General features: G+C 49.1%; 3 protein-coding genes across 3 annotated transcripts; 1 reads left to right on the top strand and 2 right to left on the bottom strand.

Annotated features, from left to right (window-relative positions):
- Nucleotides 1–7247: 7247 nt before the first annotated feature.
- LOC123043484 (telomere-associated protein 1) lies at nucleotides 7248–9743 on the bottom strand. The gene is made up of 5 exons (XM_044465947.1): nucleotides 9269–9743; nucleotides 8692–9086; nucleotides 7910–8067; nucleotides 7697–7763; nucleotides 7248–7592 (listed from the first exon to the last, which is right to left on the bottom strand). Exons 1-5 carry the CDS (start codon nucleotides 9741–9743, stop codon nucleotides 7551–7553), a joined length of 1137 nt encoding a protein of 378 aa, XP_044321882.1. The 3' UTR covers nucleotides 7248–7550.
- Nucleotides 9744–9888: 145 nt separating this feature from the next.
- LOC123043483 (receptor-like protein kinase THESEUS 1) lies at nucleotides 9889–12552 on the top strand. The gene has a single exon (XM_044465946.1). The coding sequence runs from the start codon at nucleotides 9889–9891 to the stop codon at nucleotides 12358–12360; it is 2472 nt and encodes an 823-aa protein (XP_044321881.1). The 3' UTR covers nucleotides 12361–12552.
- Nucleotides 12553–12677: 125 nt separating this feature from the next.
- Nucleotides 12678–18371, bottom strand: LOC123043482 (2-oxoglutarate dehydrogenase, mitochondrial). Its single transcript, XM_044465945.1, has 9 exons — nucleotides 18221–18371; nucleotides 16557–18119; nucleotides 15838–16064; nucleotides 15417–15749; nucleotides 14588–14834; nucleotides 14169–14297; nucleotides 13859–14074; nucleotides 13645–13768; nucleotides 12678–13186 (listed from the first exon to the last, which is right to left on the bottom strand). Exons 2-9 carry the CDS (start codon nucleotides 18102–18104, stop codon nucleotides 12951–12953), a joined length of 3060 nt encoding a protein of 1019 aa, XP_044321880.1. The 5' UTR covers nucleotides 18105–18119; nucleotides 18221–18371; the 3' UTR covers nucleotides 12678–12950.
- Nucleotides 18372–18850: the final 479 nt, after the last annotated feature.

Here is an 18850-nt window from a genome sequence, read left to right as displayed (position 1 = left end):
ATTTTAGATGATGCCAAACCATTCTTTACTTTCCCGACACAAGTTGACATTGTTATAGCTTGTTGTGTCCTTCACAATTATGCACTATCACAAGGGATTAATGAATTTATTATACCAGAAATGACATGGACCACTCAACCAATTCGAACATCAAGGCAACAAGCAAGTGACACTGGGGTCGTGGTACACCGTAGGCTACAAATGGCAGCCCAAATGTGGGAAGATAGACAACTCATGTATGCTAATCTATGAGTGTGGCACACTCCATTGTATCATTTACTCTATTTGAACCGTGTATTTGTGGTGTTTAGACAGCTACATTTGAATTTATTTGATGGATGGACAGATTGTATCATTTACTCTATTTGAACAATGTAATTGAAATGTTTAGGCAACTACATTTGAACTTATTTGATGGCTGGACAGATTGTATCATTTACTCTATTTGAACAATATAATTGAAATGTTATAATCCATGTTTTCGCAATCTTTTGTTGGTTGTACAGATATGGAGAGTGTCAAAGTCACCGCTGTAAGTGGGAGCTCCAGGAGAGCTGGGATCATTGTATGGACCAATTCCATGATGAAAACCATGCTTGGTTTTTTGGCTAGTCTTGTTGCTGATGGGAAGAGAACTTCAAGTGGATTCAGGGATGTGCATCATAGACAATGTGTTGTTGTTTTGAATGAGAAATTCAAGCTTTCTGTCACTGGAGAACAAGTCAAAAACCATCTCAAGAAGTGGAGGAAGATTTGGGGAAGGGTAGACAACTTGAAGTATTTAAGTGGAGCTCTATGGGATGAAGACACTTGCACAATTAGGCTCAACGATGAGCACTATGCAGGGCATTGTATGGTATGCTTCTCTCCCCACAAATTTGATGCCATTTATGTTTGCATTATGCTAATTAATTTGCACAATGTTCGTAGACCCACAAAGCAGATGCCCCTTTCTTGAATACACCAATTGAATACTAGCATGCCATGGCTTCCATTTATGGGACAATGGGGGCCAAGGGGCAGAATGCTAGGTCTGGAAACGATGTTATTTCTATTGATCTCGAAGAAGAGGAGAATGGTGAGGTGAACACCTCACCAAATGTTGGTGAGTCTTTTGATCCCAAAGCACCACCCAAAAAGAAGGCTAAGGTAAAGCACGTTGTTGATGATCCACTAGTTATCACTCTCAAAGATGGGTTCAAACTTGTGGCTGAAGCGATTGTGAAGTCTAGTGGAGATGATGATGACATACCCGATGACCTTTGGGATGTAATATCCACATTGTCAGATTTTGATGAAGAGAACCTAGCCCACTACTATGCTCATCTTGTGGATAACCCCAAGACTGCAAGAGCCTTCATGAAACTTACCCAAATCAACAACTCCATTTGGGTGAGTAGGTATGTTAAGAAGAACTTCTAAATTCGATATGGTTGTATGGTTGCCAAGTATGTGAACTTGACATGTATGGTTGTAGTGCACTTTGATTGCTTTTGGAGATTTCGTATGTGAACTTGACATGTGGCTGTCAAATATGTGAACTTGACATGTATGGATCTATTGCCTTGGTGGTTGCTTTTGGGAATTTCGTATGTCAACTACACATGTATGGTTGTTAACTGTGTTAACTATGTGCACTTTGTTGAAAACTATGTTATATGTGTTGTCATTTATATGTTAAGATTGTCAATATATATTGTTATGTTGTCTTTCTTGAAAATACAAATGAATGCTGCCAAAACTTTGAATTTTATGTCATTCTATTTTCATTCTGTGCTTCCAACCAAACACCGGAACAGAACCGTTCCATTCCGATCTTCTGCTCCTACCAAACACAGGAATGGAACGGACCCGTTCCTATGGAATGGAACCATTCCATAGCATGGCAGTTGGTTCCTCAACCAAACAAACCCTTAGGTATGCGCTTTTCTATCAATTGCCCAAGAGTAATTTGTTTACCCACCGTATACTATGTTCAACGGAGAAGCCTCTAGCGAAAACTTTGGCCCCTGGGTCTATCTTTATCATATATGAAAATACAAAAATACCTTGCTGCAATTTATTTACTGTTATTTTATTGTGTGTGTTTGTTTATCTATCTATCACTACGAGATTTGATCCTTGCAATTAACCGCCAAGAGATTGACAACCCCTTGTTTGCGTTGGGTGCAATTATTTGTTCTTTTATGTGTAGGTGTTGTTCACGAGGTCTTGCGTGGTTCTCCTACTGGATTGGTAACCTTGGTTCTTAACTAAGGAAAATATTTATCTCTATTGTACTGCATCATTCTCCTCTTCGAGGAAATCCCAACGCAACCCACAAGTAGCAGCTATAGGTAGGCCAGATGCAAAGTCAGGACGTAATTAGGCCCAATTATATCACGGGCCTTTAACAGGCTGATAGTCAGGTCGGGCTGAAATTTATCCACGAAGCCCACAGCTTATTAAGAGGCCGAAAGTCACTTCGGACCAGAAAATGGGCCCAACTACCGCACGGACTGTGAAATGGACGAAAGTGAAACCGGTCCGACAACGAACTAATTGTACCAAGGGTGTTAAGAGGCCGAAGTAAACCTTGGGCCAAAGTAGGTCAGACTGTTCAATGGGCCTTTACACAGGACGAAAGACAAACCGGGCCTTCATTAGGCCCAAAAACATAATGGATTGTTTATGGGCCGGATCTTCATATGGGACGTAATTTGGCCCAAAGACATGGCAGGCTGTTAATGGGTCGGCCCACTAGTATCTGACCAAATTTTGTGGGCCATTGGTTGGGCCAGCCCTTTTAACCTAAATGGGCTGCTGTTAAGCCGTTCCACGTGTCAACGTTTCATTGGCGCGTCCTGTCCATTGAACGGATGCAACTATCGCAACACCATGTTGACACATGTTCCTGTTGATGAATGAGAATTTGACACGTGGAAAATTGTCATTGGTCGGGGCTGTTAACGGGTATTGGATCCAAAATCGGCACCCAATAGCTTAACGACGAACCATTATGGTGGATGCCACGTGTTGATTACCCTTGACGAAAACACTTCCTTGATGCGCCATTTATCATCACGAAAGTAAACACTTCTGTGACAATAAATTGAGTATTGTCATGGAACACTTTCGTGACAGCACAAGTATGGCTTTCTTGATTATGTCATAAAATCATCACGGATGTACATGCGTGACAGAAAATGTGACCTACTGTGACAAACACGTATTATCACAGATTTTTTTTAGTGAATCAATAGTGGAAGAGATGTGCATTAGTTGGGTTCAATCTTGCAATCAATCTACTGTGGTGGCAGAAAGTGAAGAAGGCTTGCATTGAATTATTGCCACTAAGGGTTATGGTTTAGTAGATAATTCATAGTCCCCATTTCATAACAGTATGTCATCTTGCTAAGTGCAATTACCCTTGTGTACACTTAAAGTCTAGATGGTGCAGAGAGGATCTTGATCTGTGGACACGCTATTTAGCTATTAGATTAGGTGCATAGAGGATCTCGGTTTCATAGTATTTGGACGTAATGCCTATATATGATCACATTCATGATGGCTCAAGAATTTAAGATTATTTGCAAGGGGTTTTCATTTGGTTTTCACCGGAATTATATCACTTCTCGGTAATTTCTAACGCTAACATTTCAAGTGAGAAGAAAAACGGGTTTTTCATTGTTTGGCAGGAAATATCATATATGGAAGAAACTCAAGGAGAATTACTGCAAAATCAAGCCAAATGCAGCAACTCCCGTATTGGAGACTCGACCACCAGGCGCACCCGAGTAAAAGACAGCCTTCCATACGAGCGAGCATGCTCTCATGGATGGTGATATGAAGTGCTTGGGGCTCCACCTTACCAGCACAAGAAACTTCTGCGAAGAACCCTAGCCGCCGCCACTACATCCAAAACATAAAGAGAAGAGATCTGGAGAACCACCGGAGATCTTCTTAGTTTTGGTCCTTTCATCTCAGTCGTCAATTCCACCTTCACTATTGTAAGAGCAACTCCAAGTTGTAAGATCGGGTTGTAAACTCTATTCATACTCATCTGGAGATCGAGACTTGTTTGATTATTCATCTTATTGTGGATCTTCACGGTATTATTGATATGGTTTTCATTGGTTCATTCTCTGAGATGATTGGTTATTCTCTGAGATGTGTGAGTAGTTCCCCCTAAGCGTAGGAGATGTAGGTGAGTGGTAAGATTCATTTGTGCATATTCTATATGTCATCATTCGTGTTTGTAGTCTTATGATCTGTATAGTAAGTTCTTATTCTATGGCGAACTCTATGTGTGTTGTACCCAATTTAAGGGCCCAAGAAGCATGATCTCAAGACCTACACAGGTAACACATATTGTTTAGGAAATCAGCGACCTCCGACATGATAGGTGAAGACATCTATGAGGACCGAAGACAACATGAGACAACGATGATCCATTAAACGTAATGCTTGGTTCCGGTCTAATGACCTTAATTGTGGAGACAACCACTCTGTGGCAACGGCAAAGCAGGACCATAAAATGGAATATAATCCAGGCAGGAAATTCTTTTACTCCCAAGCCGTTGCGCAGGTCTGTGTGTAACAACTAAGTCGATCAGTTTTTAAAGATGCCCAGAAACTATGTCTACAGATTCCGACAGAGAGTAAAAGTGGTGTCGTCGGAGGAAGCTGAAAAATGAAAGAAACAAGCGTATTCAATAAGCAAAATGACAGAGAGGGATTCGAACCTTTGATAGTTCCTAGAACTATACCGGTTTTCAAGACCGGAGTTAATGCTTGGTTTCGGTCTAATGACCTTAATTATGGAGATGACCCCTCTGTGGCAACGGTGAAGCAGGACCATAGAATGGAATATAATCCGGTGAGGAGGAGATCCATAACCTTAGGATGATCTGCCAACTGAACAAATAAATCAAGTACTGTATCCATGATACAAGGTAATTGGTATTACTGTCGCACTGGCACACTTGATGTATATCATGAACTGAATTCTCTCCGCTCCTAATTTCTCCATTGTAGGAAAAACATCTCTACTTTTCGTTATATCTGTGTTCTTTACTTTCAAGTGTTATTACTCTGGTCGCCACAAACTCATCATATTTACTACTCTGGTTCATTTGCATCTTGGGACACTGACAACGTCGGCAAAGTCACAAGCAGTTGCTACACATAAGAACTATGACAACTTGTGTGTGACAAAAACACTACTTATAAATATTCGCCTCTACTCTCCGTTGGGACGATTACTATTTGGGATATTTATGTCAAAGTGCTACACCACCATGTTTGGTTTGCAAGTTATCAAGCATTTTTTTATCGCTGTTGCCGAGGATCTAAGTGTAGAGTATTTGTTTCGTAACTGTTATTGTAGATGATGCTTCATGTTGGTGACAAGGGCTCTACTCGTTCTAGGGAAGACTTATCTACCTAAATACATTTTCCGTTTCCTCAGGAGTAACAAGCTTCATTTTAAAAGTCCGACTACTGAGCTTAATACTTTGTTTGCAGAAATATCGATCACTCAACAACAAGATACATCAGTGAGAGAGTATTGTGCTCCGTTCTTGGGCTCAAGATCTCCCATAGTATATCCTACCAATTATGCAACCGAGTATTCGACTAACTGTGATCTTATTAAGGAAGTCAAAAGGCGTGCCTTTGCAGGGACTGAAGAGGGGGACCCTCAAGCACATCTTATGTTCTTTGATACTTTATGTGGGACTTTTAAAATGAAAGATGCATCTTGAGAATTTGTTTTAATGAGACTCTTCAATTTTTCTCTCAAGGATGATGCGGAAATATGGTACACTCGATTGCCATATGGCCGCATAACCAGTTGAAAAAATGTGTGCAGAGAGGTTCATGGCTAAACTCCTCCCTGGATCCAAGATCACCAAACAACGAAGAAATCTTACTTCCTTCGCTCAAGAAGTGGTAGAAAGTTTGTATGCAACCTGGGAGAGATATTCTAAATTTCTGAATCTTTGTCTGACAATGGTTTTGCTGAATATGTTATACTCCATATGTTCTATCATGGCATTAACGATGAATCCAAGTCTACTCTTGATTTGAGTGCAGGTGGGCGATTCATGGCTCTAACTCTTGAAGAAGGAAAAGCACTCATGGAAAGTATTATGACCGCTGCTAAGGAACAATAGAATATTGAGGAACCGTTAAGCATACTGGAAAAATCTATCATGTTGAAGACATGAAGGAATTTAAGAAGGTTATTCAAGAAAAAGGTAAACCTGTTGAACAAGTCATTAATGAAAAAATAGATACATTTAGTATTTATCAACAGGAAGACGAGCTCAAGGAGACAATGAATAAATTTAAGCATCACCAAAAGAATTTCAACCAAAATCTTCGAAGGTGCATTCATCATAATGAAAAGGTTATATATTATCTCTCTAAAGTAGATGGGTTCAGTCATGCTGTAATAATCTTGATAAACATTCCGCATGATAAAAACCCAATGCTCGTAAATATCTAAAACTCAATCTTTGATTCTTGCCCAACTTGAGAAAGATAATTAACTAACAAGTTCTTTTATAATCTTTCATTACATAATGGGCCTGTCTAGGACACATCTAGAAGCTGATGTCCACTTTGTTTGTGGTCTCTTTTTTTTTTGTCCTAGTTTTTTTTTGTTGTTGTTGTTTCTTGTTGCTGTATTATATATTTGTGGGAGCTTAGATGTGACATCCATAAAAAACATCTAAATGTGAATTAGATAAACTGTTACAGAATCAGCCACGCAGGGCGGACCCTATTACAGAATCATTGATTTTGGACCCACATGCATACACAAACAAACATAAAACAAATTTATTTTCCTTCTGCGGCTGCATGTCCGTTAATGCTGCACTGCACCTGCACGGACGATCTAGAGTTCTAGACCGTTTGGGTTTGGTACAACTAACTGTAACAACATGAGCAAACAGACAGAGACGTAAGGTATACATCACATGCGTCCTCAGCTCTCTCATGCCATTGCCATCCCTTTCTCATGCTTAACTACTAATCTGCATCCACGTACAGTATTAACTAAGTGAGATGCATTTGTGCCAGTCAGAGAGGTGGATTGGATCTATCAAATCCGCCAAACCGACACCGGCCCACCCACCGGACACAGACGTCTGCTAGTCCTCCAAAAAACAAGACTTGGCATCAGTGACATTAACGACAAAGAAAAGATGCTACTCACAGTATGCACCAGATGGATGATGCAGACAGAAGAAGAAGAAGAATGGCACAGGCATCATCATCATCATCATAATCACACACCTCATCAGTTAGTTACTTACAGAGAACTTCAGATCATGGCTAGCAGAGATTGCCCACATCTCCCTGTACAAGAGAAAGGTGCTGTGCTGGGGTCTCCCTCACACCACACCTGCTGGTAGGGTTGCCACAAACCAAAAGGGCAAGATATCTCATGCCCTTTGCGCCATGGCAATTTGCCGCTCTATAATCTACATACATCCGCCTACTATATGTGCCGGAGATGTCTACTTGGCCGAATGGCCCTCCATGTCCAAGCACATTCGCTGTTAGTGCCTCCCCAAGTTCCTGAACTTGTCCTTCATATCCACCTGCGCACAGGAACCGTCATTTCAGCCTCGGACATGGTACAAACCCAAAGGCAGACCGTGTCACCGAAGCGAAGGGCCACGTACAGGAACCGAGGAATACGTACCGTCGATCTGTCTTGAAACACGTCCGGGTAGGCGATCTTGATGTCCTTCCAGTTGCCTCTTCCGTACCTTCAGCAGCAGCAGATGAAATTATATGAGTGAATGAAAGAATGGATGAATGAATGAACACACCATCAGGAAGAAGTGAGGCAGAGGTTTCTCTAGGAGAGCTCTGTTTTCGATGTGAAAAGTAAGAGCGAGAGAAGACAGCGTACTTGGCAACCCCTTCAATCAGGGTTCTCTCTTGTATCTCGGTCCATTTCTTTCTTGTTTTGTGTGGAATTGCGGGCGGGGGCCTCATCTTCCTTTCGTAAGTCGGTAACCGGCGCTGATGTGGCGGCCTTTCAGAGTCGGAGTCGCCAGAATCATCCCACTGCATTTACATGATGACAGCATACGATCAGGAATACTGCACCCCATGCAACCCAAAAAATAACCATGAAGACGATAAATACTAAACTGGATTTTCTTGTGTCTTCTAGCAGAGTTAAACTGCCAAATTTAAATGTGCATTTTCAGCAAGCGTTTTTGTTGCAGATGGTGGGAAGTCTGTAACTCAAATCTGTGGTCGGGCATTTATGTGATTATCTAAATTTGTACTTTCTAACAATACCAGGGGTTTACTTTGAGAAAATAGATATGAGATCCCTACACCGCCCTTTGCAGAGAACATCAAAATAGGAGCATGACATATTAACAAAGTGATGAGAGTAACAATATGACCTAACATCATACAAGTAGATCACACATAGAACTCATTCCTCCTGTACGATCAAACTTATTCATGAATAACTATGACAGGATTTATGCCAAAATGTTAGGTTTTTATTATCCTCAAAGATAAAGAGCTAAGAAAGCTGATATATTGCCCACAGCCCCACACCAAAGTTGCTAGAAGCTGAGTGAAATTGGAACGCTATCGAGCAATTTAAACACCCATAAGCCTCGCAGCATCAGATCTTTAACAGAACATCAATAAAAGCCAACGTGAAATCACCTGATAAACGATTGCACTAGGTTTCCTCTCCATAAGACTAGGCTTAGAACCAGCTACTGGATGGCTCTTGTTATGGTCAGGGGCAGCCTGTCCAGTGACATGAGAAGACGTAGCTTGCTCCTTGCCTTTGACTGCTGCGCTTGCTACCGGCTTTTCAGGAACCCGAGCATCCGTTGTTCTTTCTACTGGCTCTTGTTGATGTCGAGCGCAATCCTCTTGGGCATGGTTAGCTTCTCCTTTTTCCCTACCAAGATGAGCTTCATCATCTTGCTGAGCACGATCACCCTCGTTCGTGCCGCTTGTGCTGGGCGCATTGGCCGCCTCATCAACTTGAGGAGCCTTGGATGGATCTTGCCCAAGCTTGCCCAAAATCTCACGCTCCGTCGCCTCCCCCACTGCATCAACCAACAAAATTGCGTTACTTGAGATGTAATTTTTTTCTAGCTATATCAAAACAAGATCAGAAGTTCAGAACCCAGAGTCGGAGGAGGTTCGCTCAACATGACCCATGGAAATTCTGAGATCTGGAAATTCTCAATGAGATCTGGATAGGAAGGAAAGGGGATGCGGCGCTCACCCAACCGGCGAAGCTTCTTGCGCTTGTCGTGGTCGGCGTTGGCCCACGTGTCGAGGGCTCCGGCGCCGGCGATCCGGTCGGCCTCGAGCTCGAGCGCAGAGGGAGGGAGGCTCTCCCACTCGGCGTCGACGAGGCGCCTGAGCGCGGCCACGTCATCTCCGACGGCGGCGAGGTGCTCGGGGAAGCAGGCCGCGATGGCAGGGTCGGCGAGGACGTCGCGCGCCTTGCGGAGGAGCTCGCCGGAGCCGTCGGCGTCAGAGCCCGACAGGGCGGCGTCGAGGGCGCGGAGCGCGACGGCCTTGCGCAGGCGCGGGGAGGTGTGCGGGGAGACGGGCGGGAGGGCGGCGAGCAGGCCGGCGAAGAGGGAGTGGGGGACGCGGCGGTTGCCGGCGACGAACTCGAGCACGCGGAAGGCGTCGGCGGCGGCCAGGGGCGGCATGGTGGTGCTGGCCTGCTGGGTCGCCCGGGCCACCATCTCGCTCCCACTCTTTTTGTTGGGTTGGGCTCGGTCTGGGCCTGGTTATGGGCTTTGAGTTTGGCCCAACTCCATGTCCCCTGGCTCCCCATTGCAGTCCAGCTCAGTGGCACCGAGCTTCAGTGAGTGAGCAAGAGATTGCGCCATGGCCGCTACCACCACCGACGCCGCCGCCGGCGGCGGTCTGGTCCTCCTCCTGCTCTCCCACCTTGCGGTGGCGGTGGTGGTCGCCGGCGACCCTCTCCTCCTCGCGTGCGGCGCGCCAGCCGCCATCACCCTCCCCGACGGCCGCGTCTTCCTCCCGGACTCCAATGTCTCCATCTCACCGGCCCACGCCTCCCGCGCCACCACCACCACGGCGTCCTCGCCGCTCTACTCCACGGCGCGCGCCTTCTCCGCCGAGGCCACCTACTCCCTCCCCGTCCCCCGCTCGCCCCACCGCCACCTCCTCCTCCGCCTCCACTTCCCCCAGCCCGCGCAGTTCGCCGTCGCCGCGGGCGACCTCGAGCTCGTCTCCGGCGCCCGTCCGGCCTCTCGTGCAACCACGGGCCGCCACCGCTACCGCGAGTACCTGCTGCCGCACCGCGGCGGCGGGCTCCTGCGCCTCCGCGTCTCGCCGCGCCCGGGCTCCCTCGCTCTCCTCAGCGCCGTCGAGCTCCTCCCGGCGCCGGACGCCCTGCTCCCGCTCCCGCTCAGCCCGCCGGAGCCTTTCCGGCTCGCCCAGACCTGCTACCGCGTCAATGCCGGCGCGGCGAGCGGGGAGGCCTCGCTCAACGACTCCTTCTGGAGGCTGTGGGAGGGGGACGCCGCGTACCTCCTCAACCCCGCGGCCGCGCGCTCCGTCTCCGTCGACCCGGCCAGCGTCCGCTACCCCGCGGGGGGCGCCCCGCCGTACGCCGCTCCGGCCGCGGTGTACGCCGACGCGCAGGAGATGGCCGACGCCGGCGTGGGCAACCAGCGGTTCAACCTCTCCTGGGCGTTCCCCGTCGACCCGGGCTTCCGCTACTCCGTCAGGCTGCACCTCTGCGACATCGTCGGCCGCAACTCCACCGACCTGGTCTTCGACGTCTACATCAACGGCGGCGCCGTGCTCAGCTCCTTCGATCTGTCCGGCAAGCTCGGGCTGTTCAACGCCTACTTCGTGGATTTCATCGCCGATGCACCGCCAGGGTCCGAGAAAATCTTGCTGCAGCTTGGGCCGCCTCGTCTGTCATACTCGAAGCCGAATGCCATCCTCAATGGCGTCGAGATCATGAAGCTCGGTGACCGGGAGGCGGTGCGCCGTGTCGACGCCCTCAACACCGCTCAGACATCGAAGGCCGCGCGCAAGAAGAAGATTGCGGTTGTCACCGCCGCAACCGCCGGCGGAGCAACGCTCGTCGCCATCTGCATCGCGGGGACGCTGCTGCTCCTCAGGCACCGCCGGCGGGGTAAGAAACAACGGCGGTCCCTCAGCCGGCCGCCGTCCTCCTCCATAGGCCTCCACACGCACACCGGCGTCTCCGCGTCCAAGGTCTCAGCCGCTACTAGAAGCCACAGCCGCCCATCCTCGGGGCCGTCCCTCAGCATCGGCCAGATACGGCGGGCGACCGGCGACTTCGACGAGGGCCGGGTGGTCGGCGTCGGCGGGTTCGGCAAGGTGTACAGGGGGGTCCTGGAGAACGGCACGGCGGTGGCCGTGAAGCGCGGGAACCCGCGGTCGCAGCAGGGCCTGCAGGAGTTCCGCACGGAGATCGAGATGCTGTCCAGGCTCCGGCACCGCCACCTGGTGTCCCTCATCGGGTACTGCCACGAGGACAACGAGATGGCGCTGGTCTACGAGTTCATGGCCGGCGGGCCGCTCCGGAGCCACCTCTACGGCGCGCCCGCCGCGCTCCGGCCGCTGTCGTGGAAGCAGCGGCTGGAGGCCTGCGTCGGGGCGGCCAAGGGCCTGCATTACCTTCATACCGGCGTCTCCGAGACGATCATCCACCGGGACGTGAAGACCACCAACATCCTCCTCGACGGGAACCTCTCCGCCAAGGTCTCCGACTTCGGGCTCTCGATGCCGGCGCCGGCCGCCGAGCAGGCGGCGCGCGACGTCGGCGCCGCCGCCGCCGCGGTGAAGGGCAGCTTCGGGTACCTGGACCCGGACTACCTGAGGCGGCAGACGCTGACGGACAAGTCGGACGTGTACTCCTTCGGCGTGGTGCTCCTGGAGGTGCTATGCGCCAGGCCGGCCGTCGACCCGGCGCTCCCCCGCGAGCAGGCGAGCCTCGTGGACTGGGCGATGCAGCGGCAGAGGCTCGGCGAGCTGGAGAGGGTCATGGACCCGCGGCTCGCGGGCGGCGTCGGCGCCGCCTCGCTGCGCAAGTTCGGCGAGACCGCGGAGAAGTGCCTCGCGGAGTACGGCGCCGATCGGCCGGCGATGGGCGACGTGCTGTGGAGCCTGGAGCGCGCGCTCCGGCTGCAGGAGGCGTTCCTGAGCTCCGGCGGCGAGGGGAGCAGCAGCATTGCGTACGGCGGGCAGGGGCTTCCGGGGAGTGTTCGTCGGGTGGACGGCGATGGTGAGGATGGTGCGGACACTGGGGTGTCAACGAGGGTCTTCTCACAGATATTGGATGCAAGGGGAAGGTAGATTGTAGGTTGGATGCTGCTGCTTGGGAGGTGGCCTGACATTTGACAAAATCTGACTTGTTTTTCTGAGGTTCACTATCCATAGGGTGGCCAAGCTGGGTTCAGTTTGAGTACATACGTTGAAATTGCTGGTGTTCTGGTTGTGAGATGATGATGCCTTGAGTATTCTTATGCAATTTGAGCAGTTGATGAAGCCGTGTACTCCGACACCCTATAGATGCACGGCTGTAAATTGCCAGATACAGCAGAAATGACAGCCGGCTGCCGTTTTAATCTGCTTTCAGCACCATTCATAGAAGAACACAGAAACACAACCAGTGCAAAAAACTATAAACGGCAGTGCCATGCTGTCAGTAAAACTATCATGATGATTCAGGAATGTTGCTCGTGCTGAGACGGGCCTCACGCCTCCTCAACAGCAAGAAGGTTCATAGCAGTTGATTATTCACGACCTTCGGAGCGAAACGCCTCACAGAAGAACAAAAAAAGAGAGCAAAAAACTTGTACAGACCAAAACTTTTAAGACGGTGTGTGCACAGGCCGGACAACCCGAGCCTGCGTAAGGGTTATTTTTTGCGAGGGTTTCCCGCATCAGGGGAACTTGATCGGCTCCAGTTGCAATGCCTTCTTCACCAGCTCCGACTGCTCCTGCACGTGGACCGTCAAGAAGCCGGTGGCTGTGGCGGCCGAGGGCGCCCTGCCCACGTACTTGATGTCCTCAAAAGTGCCCCGCCCGAGGGCCTTCATGGCCGAGTACAGGCGGGGTGAGATGTAGCTGTATGCGCCCATGTTCATCGGCTCCTCTTGGCACCACACAATCTCCGCATCTGTGTAGATAGCGCGAGCATGAACAGTCGTACAACTAAATATACCCGAGAGAGATAAGTGCAGCATAAAAATTTGGACAGCAACAACTGCTAGCAGACCAGCAGTAGCTACTGTGAGCAATCAGCTACTCCCTCCGTTCCGATTTACTCGTCATGGTTTTAGTTTTAGTTGAACTAAAACCACGACGTGTAAATCGGAACAGAGGGAGTACAAATCAGGATTCAGGACACCAGCCCAGTGAGGTGTGGTACCATCCACAGGTGCCAAAACTGACTATGCTGCTCTCTACAAGCATACCGGTAATAACAATACAGGTGCAACAAAACCAAAGCTCGCTGTGAAATAAGCAATGCCACCACAGACAACTTTGCAAATGTGAGGGGAACTACTGAAAAACATGGCAAACGCAGGCATTCACAAAAACAATGGATTGGATTTTGAGGAGAAGGATTCATACTTGGATATCTTTTTAGCTCTCTCTGGATAAGGTCGTATGGGAATGGGGAAAGTTGCTCAACCCTGCAGATGGCAACATCACTGCGCTCGGACTTTTTCCGCTCATCGTCAAGTTCATAATACACCTGCAATATGGCGATTTCAAAAGGGAGTTCATATCTGCACTCAACTGGTAATTTGTTTAGCTTGATTTTGTGCTAAAAGGGAACACATACCTTTCCAGAACATAATACAAGGCGGTTGATACCCTCCTCGACTTCCTTGTGATCGTTACGGTCCTTTATCAGCCGCTTGAAACGTGTTCCTTGCTTATCAAATCCTGGGTGCCCTTCAACATCATCAAACTCAGAGAGGTTGGATTTGCACTCCTTGTGCCGAAGTAGGTTCTTGGGGGCCGTCACAATCAGCGGTTTCCGGAAATCCCTATGTATCTAGGTCCCACAGACAGAGTATAAGGGTTATTTCATGCTAGTAGCCACAAGATGGCATCTGGCGAAAACTTCAGAACAGTGAAAATAAACTAACCTGACGACGCAGCACATGGAAATAGTTTGCAGGGGTTGTCACATTCACAACCTGCCAGTTACACTCCTGTATCTGCTTGCGAAGTGTTGAGTCCATCTCAGGTATGACAAAAGGATTGTCATCACTCATCTGTGAAGCAAATTGATAATCTCCAGTAAGCAACAAACGTTCAAGAACCGATCATACCACTCATCCACAAATAACAAAGACCACCATCACCATAACATGGCTAGCTATCAAAAGTTGTAAAACAAACCGTATTTTCTTGAATAGTGACTGGATATTTCAAACCAACAAACAACTAAAGCATGCTAGAGAACTAGCAAACAACAAGGATGCAAAACAAGACGCTTCTGACTGGACAGGACTAATTGGCTGCATGATACAGAAGGGAAAAAAAAGTATGTTCTGTGAATTACCTGAAGGAAGCGCTCCAAACGGGAGCTGGAGTGCTCAGGACCTTGGCCATCATAACCATGAGGCAGTAGAACAACAAGGCCAGTTTGACGCAGCCATTTTGCCTCTCCACTACTCAGAAACTGGTCGAACATCACTTGTGCACCATTGGAGAAGTCACCAAACTGAGCTTCCCAGAGTACTAGCGAATTCGGGTTCTCCATGGAGTAGCCCAATTCAAATCCAAGAACAGCGAATTCCGAAAGTGAACTGCAAAAGGCACATTCGTGTCCTCAAATCCCAAGAAAAAGCAAATTCCCCTTATTCAAACTGAAACTTGTTACAGGTAAAACAGGAGCCATCTCAAAACTATATATAACTGGAATAATCTAAGTTTGCATATGAAAGGTGGCAAGTTAATAAAATTAAGTGGGCGATTCGAGGCAATAAGTAAAAGTAGAGCTTATCTAAATAATGGATACTTTTATCCATTCATTCATGTCTAAAGACAAGGGAAAGTAGAGCTTATTGTTCTACTGGTAAGCTGAACAATATTCAAAGCATAGATGGGCCAAATAAACCTACAGAACCAGATATAGTTTCTTCATTTTTGTCTATGGACCAGGGGAACAAGAACGATCTTATAAGCTTCCAAATTTAATAAGTGCAGATATTATTACAGCAGTCACTAGGATGACATAAATAATACTCCCTCCGTCCCAAAATTCTTGTCTTAGATTTGTCTAGATACAGATGTATCTAACACTAAAACGTAACTAGATACATCCGTATTTGGACAAATCTAAGACAATAATTTTGGGACGGAGGGAGTAGTTCCATTAGCAGACTTACCTGTTGCTAACAGTAAACAGCTCCTCATTTTGATTCATCACAACATGATCGAGCGGGCAGTATTTCGCCCCAGTTTCCTGGTCATGCACAACTGAATGCCGGTGGCTAAAAGTTCCCCTTTCCACATCCTGTCCACTCAGCCTAACATGGTTGCCTTCAACTATGAGTGCTGCAAAGGCAAGGGCTTCGGCAACAGCCCAATCAATACCTTCACCACTCTCGATCATTGCAGCACGCTGCTCAAAAATCTTCTTCACTGCTCTGTGGGGCTTGAAGCTTTCAGGCAGAGTAGTAATTGCTTGCCCAACACGTTTCAGTACCTCCGGCTTAACCCTGCAAAGCAAGCATTTCAATGATGATGGATGACATAACTGTTGAAGACATGAACTACAAGCATAATCAACACAAAAAATGCTGTTACCCGGTGTTGCGAACACGTGAAATTTGCTCAGGTGACTTAAAGCCAGTCCAGTAAGCCGAGAGCCAATCCCTCTTGTTGGGAACATAATCTTTGCTTTTAGCGAACTCTTCATTTAGGATTCGGTTCACTTTGTCGTGGATCCTCTGAACATCTTCTTTAGTGACTTCACCTGTTTCAAGCAGTTTCTGTTCATAAAGCTTCAATGAACTTGGATGGTTCTTAATGACCTGCCAAAGAATAATTTTCATCAGAAACAGTGAACCACAGGGTGCTAGAAGCACAAAGCATCAATATCAGCATAAATGCACAAGTATGATAGAGACAGGAACAACCGAACAAGATAGAGGGTAATCAGATGCGGCTAAAACGGAATGAGAATTGAGCTGAAGCATCAATACCAGCATAAAAGCACAAGTATGATAGAGACAGGCAGCGATAGAGAGGGTAATCAGGTGCAGATAAAAAGGAATGAACATTGAGCTGTATACTTTATTGATTAGAAACCTAACTACCTAAGCACAAAACATCAATATCAGCATAAAAGCACAAGCATGGTAGAGACAGGAATTGGACAGGAACACGATAGAGAGGGTAATCAGGTGCGGCTAAAAAGGAATGAACATTGAGCTGTATACTTCATTGGTTAGAAACCTAACTACCTAAGTGGAAATGATCAACGACATATGCAAAATACACAGATTCAGTAGCATGGGGATTACCTGATACATCTTTGGCTGTGTGAAGGATGGCTCATCAATTTCATTGTGTCCAAAACGACGGTAGCAGATCAGGTCGACCACCACATCAGAATGGAAGGTCTGGCGCCACTCAGCTGCAAGTTCGCAGACACGTACAACAGCCTCCAGATCATCACCATTAACATGGAATATAGGGACATTCACGGCCTTGGCAACATCCGTGCAGTACTGGGAAGACCTGCCGGCTCTTGGATCAGTTGTGAAGGCAACTTGATTGTTGACAACAATGTGAATGGTTCCTCCAGTTGTGTAGTTTGGAAGGGCACTCAGATGGAGCGTCTCATACACCACGCCCTGCCCAGCAAAGCTACCATCTCCATGAATAAGAATGCCCATGTTCTTTGTCCTGTCATCATCATTGGAGTAGAACTGCTTTGCACGCGTCTTGCCAATGACAACAGGATCGACGGCCTCCAGATGACTGGGATTGGCGACCAACGACAAGTGGATCCTCTTGCCACCACGGGTGGGCCGGTCGTAGGAGGTACCCAGATGGTACTTGACATCACCAGTTCCAGTATAGAGCCCATCCTCGCCTTCGACAGGCCTCGTCCCGCCAGCAAACTCGCTGAATATCTGAGACAAGGGCTTGCGGACGACGTTCCCCAGCACATTGAGCCTCCCCCTGTGGGGCATGCCAATGACAATGTTCTCGACGCCGAGATCGGCGGACCGGTCGAACATCTCCTTCATGCCGGGGATGAGGGTCTCGCCGCCCTCGAGGCCGAAGCGCTTGGCGGTGGCCCACTTGGTGGCGAGGAAGTTCTCGAACTGGGTGCTCCAGATGAGCCTGTCGAGCATGACGAGGCGGCGGTCCTTGGGGTACTCCCTGGGCGCGACGGTCTCGATCTTCTCCCGGAGCCAGTTGCACTTGTCGCGGTCGGGGATGTGCATGTACTCGAAGCCGATGGGCCCGCAGTAGGCGCGCTCGAGCTTGCCGAGGATCTCGCGGAGGGTGAGGACCGGCCGGTTCTCGGAGAGGAAGCCGGCCATCATCCAGACCCCGAGGAAGAACTCGCGGTCGAGGTCGGCCTCCGTGAAGCCGTAGAGGGCGAGGTCGAGGTCCTCGGGCACGGCGCGGTCGTCGAGCCCGAGCGGGTCGAGCGCCGCCTTCATGTGGCCGTTGACCTGGTAGGCGCGCACGAGGAGGAGCAGCTGCATGCTCTCCTGGATGGTCTGGCCGGAGAGGCCCGCGCCGGGGGAGCCCGCGGCCTGGCCGAGGAAGTTGCGGAAGAAGTTGTCCCACGACTCGTCGACGGAGGCCGGGTCCGCCTCCCACGCGCGCTGCAGCTCCTCGAGGTACACGCTGCTGGTGCCGTCGAGGAAGCTGTCGGTGAGCCTCGAGAGCGGGACGGCCCGCGGGGCCGGCGCCGCGGCCCTGCGGCGGAGCGCCGAGGTGTGGAACCCCGCGGATCGGGCGCCCGCGTGGCCCGGGGTGGCGGCGCGGGCGAGGGCCGCCCGCCGCGCGGCGTGGCGAGCCAGGCCCGTGGCGGCGCGGAGCCACGTCATTGCCGTCTCCTCGTCCTGAATCGAATCGGGCGCGGCGGGGTTAGCGAATCGATCGAGGGGCGGGGCCGGGAGACGGCGGATCGGGGAGGAGAGGAGGGGAGGGGATGGGGACGAACCTCGTGCGGTCAATGGCGGCGGCGGCGGCTTCGGCGAAACCCTCGTCGGAATCGAGGGATGGCGAGATTGTTTCGACTTTTCTCCTTTTTTTTGGCCTCGTCTCTGGAGATTTTGTCTTGGGAGAGGGTGCAGCCCCCGATGCGAATGCGGTGCTGTACGAGGGGGGGGGGTGGGGGGGGGGATAGATAGAAAGGGACGAACGGAATGGGTTCGGGTCAAAAGCGGTGGGGGGTGGGCCCACCAGTCGGGTCCGGCCCGGTGGGGTGGGGGGCAGGGGTTCCGGTTCAAAACGTCTCGTGGATGTGCTTTTTTTTTCCTTCTGGAAAGAAGAAAGCGTGTCGCCGCTCACCGACACGGCGCCGCGTGGTCATCTAGACAACTTTTTTCTTTTGAAACTGTCATCTAGAGATAATATTTAGGAATTTAATAATGTCTTCTCCTTGGGATATGTCAACTTATCTTCCGATTGTTTATTTATTTTGACATGCACTTATCTTCCAATTATTGCGATGATGAAAAATTGAATAAAAGATACGTGACCAAGGGAAGATATCTTTTTTTCTTTGAGGATCTAAGATATCTTTTTCTTTAGGGGAAGGGAAGATATCTTATATGAGTGTTTTCAAACT

Source organism: Triticum aestivum, chromosome 2B (genome assembly GCF_018294505.1).
Source record: "Triticum aestivum cultivar Chinese Spring chromosome 2B, IWGSC CS RefSeq v2.1, whole genome shotgun sequence".
Lineage (NCBI taxonomy): Eukaryota > Viridiplantae > Streptophyta > Magnoliopsida > Poales > Poaceae > Triticum > Triticum aestivum.
Note: the sequence above shows the minus strand (reverse complement) of the source record. Positions and strands in the feature narration are given on the sequence as shown.

What these genes read in the sequence shown, in the direction of transcription:
- LOC123043484 (XM_044465947.1), bottom strand. Translation starts at nt 9,743, where the DNA reads ATGGTGGCCCGGGCGACCCAGCAGGCCAGCACCACCATGCCGCCCCTG. An exon ending in CAAGAAGCTTCGCCGGTTGG is followed by an intron (nt 9,087 to 9,268) that starts GTGAGCGCCGCA and finishes TGGTTGATGCAG; the next exon opens with TGGGGGAGGCGACGGAGCGT. An exon ending in CTGATTGAAGGGGTTGCCAA is followed by an intron (nt 7,764 to 7,909) that starts GTACGCTGTCTT and finishes CTGCTGCTGAAG; the next exon opens with GTACGGAAGAGGCAACTGGA.
- LOC123043483 (XM_044465946.1), top strand. Translation starts at nt 9,889, where the DNA reads ATGGCCGCTACCACCACCGACGCCGCCGCCGGCGGCGGTCTGGTCCTC.
- LOC123043482 (XM_044465945.1), bottom strand. Translation starts at nt 18,104, where the DNA reads ATGACGTGGCTCCGCGCCGCCACGGGCCTGGCTCGCCACGCCGCGCGG. An exon ending in CACAGCCAAAGATGTATCAG is followed by an intron (nt 16,065 to 16,556) that starts GTAATCCCCATG and finishes ATTCTTTGGCAG; the next exon opens with GTCATTAAGAACCATCCAAG. An exon ending in AGAGCTAAAAAGATATCCAA is followed by an intron (nt 13,187 to 13,644) that starts GTATGAATCCTT and finishes CTATCTACACAG; the next exon opens with ATGCGGAGATTGTGTGGTGC.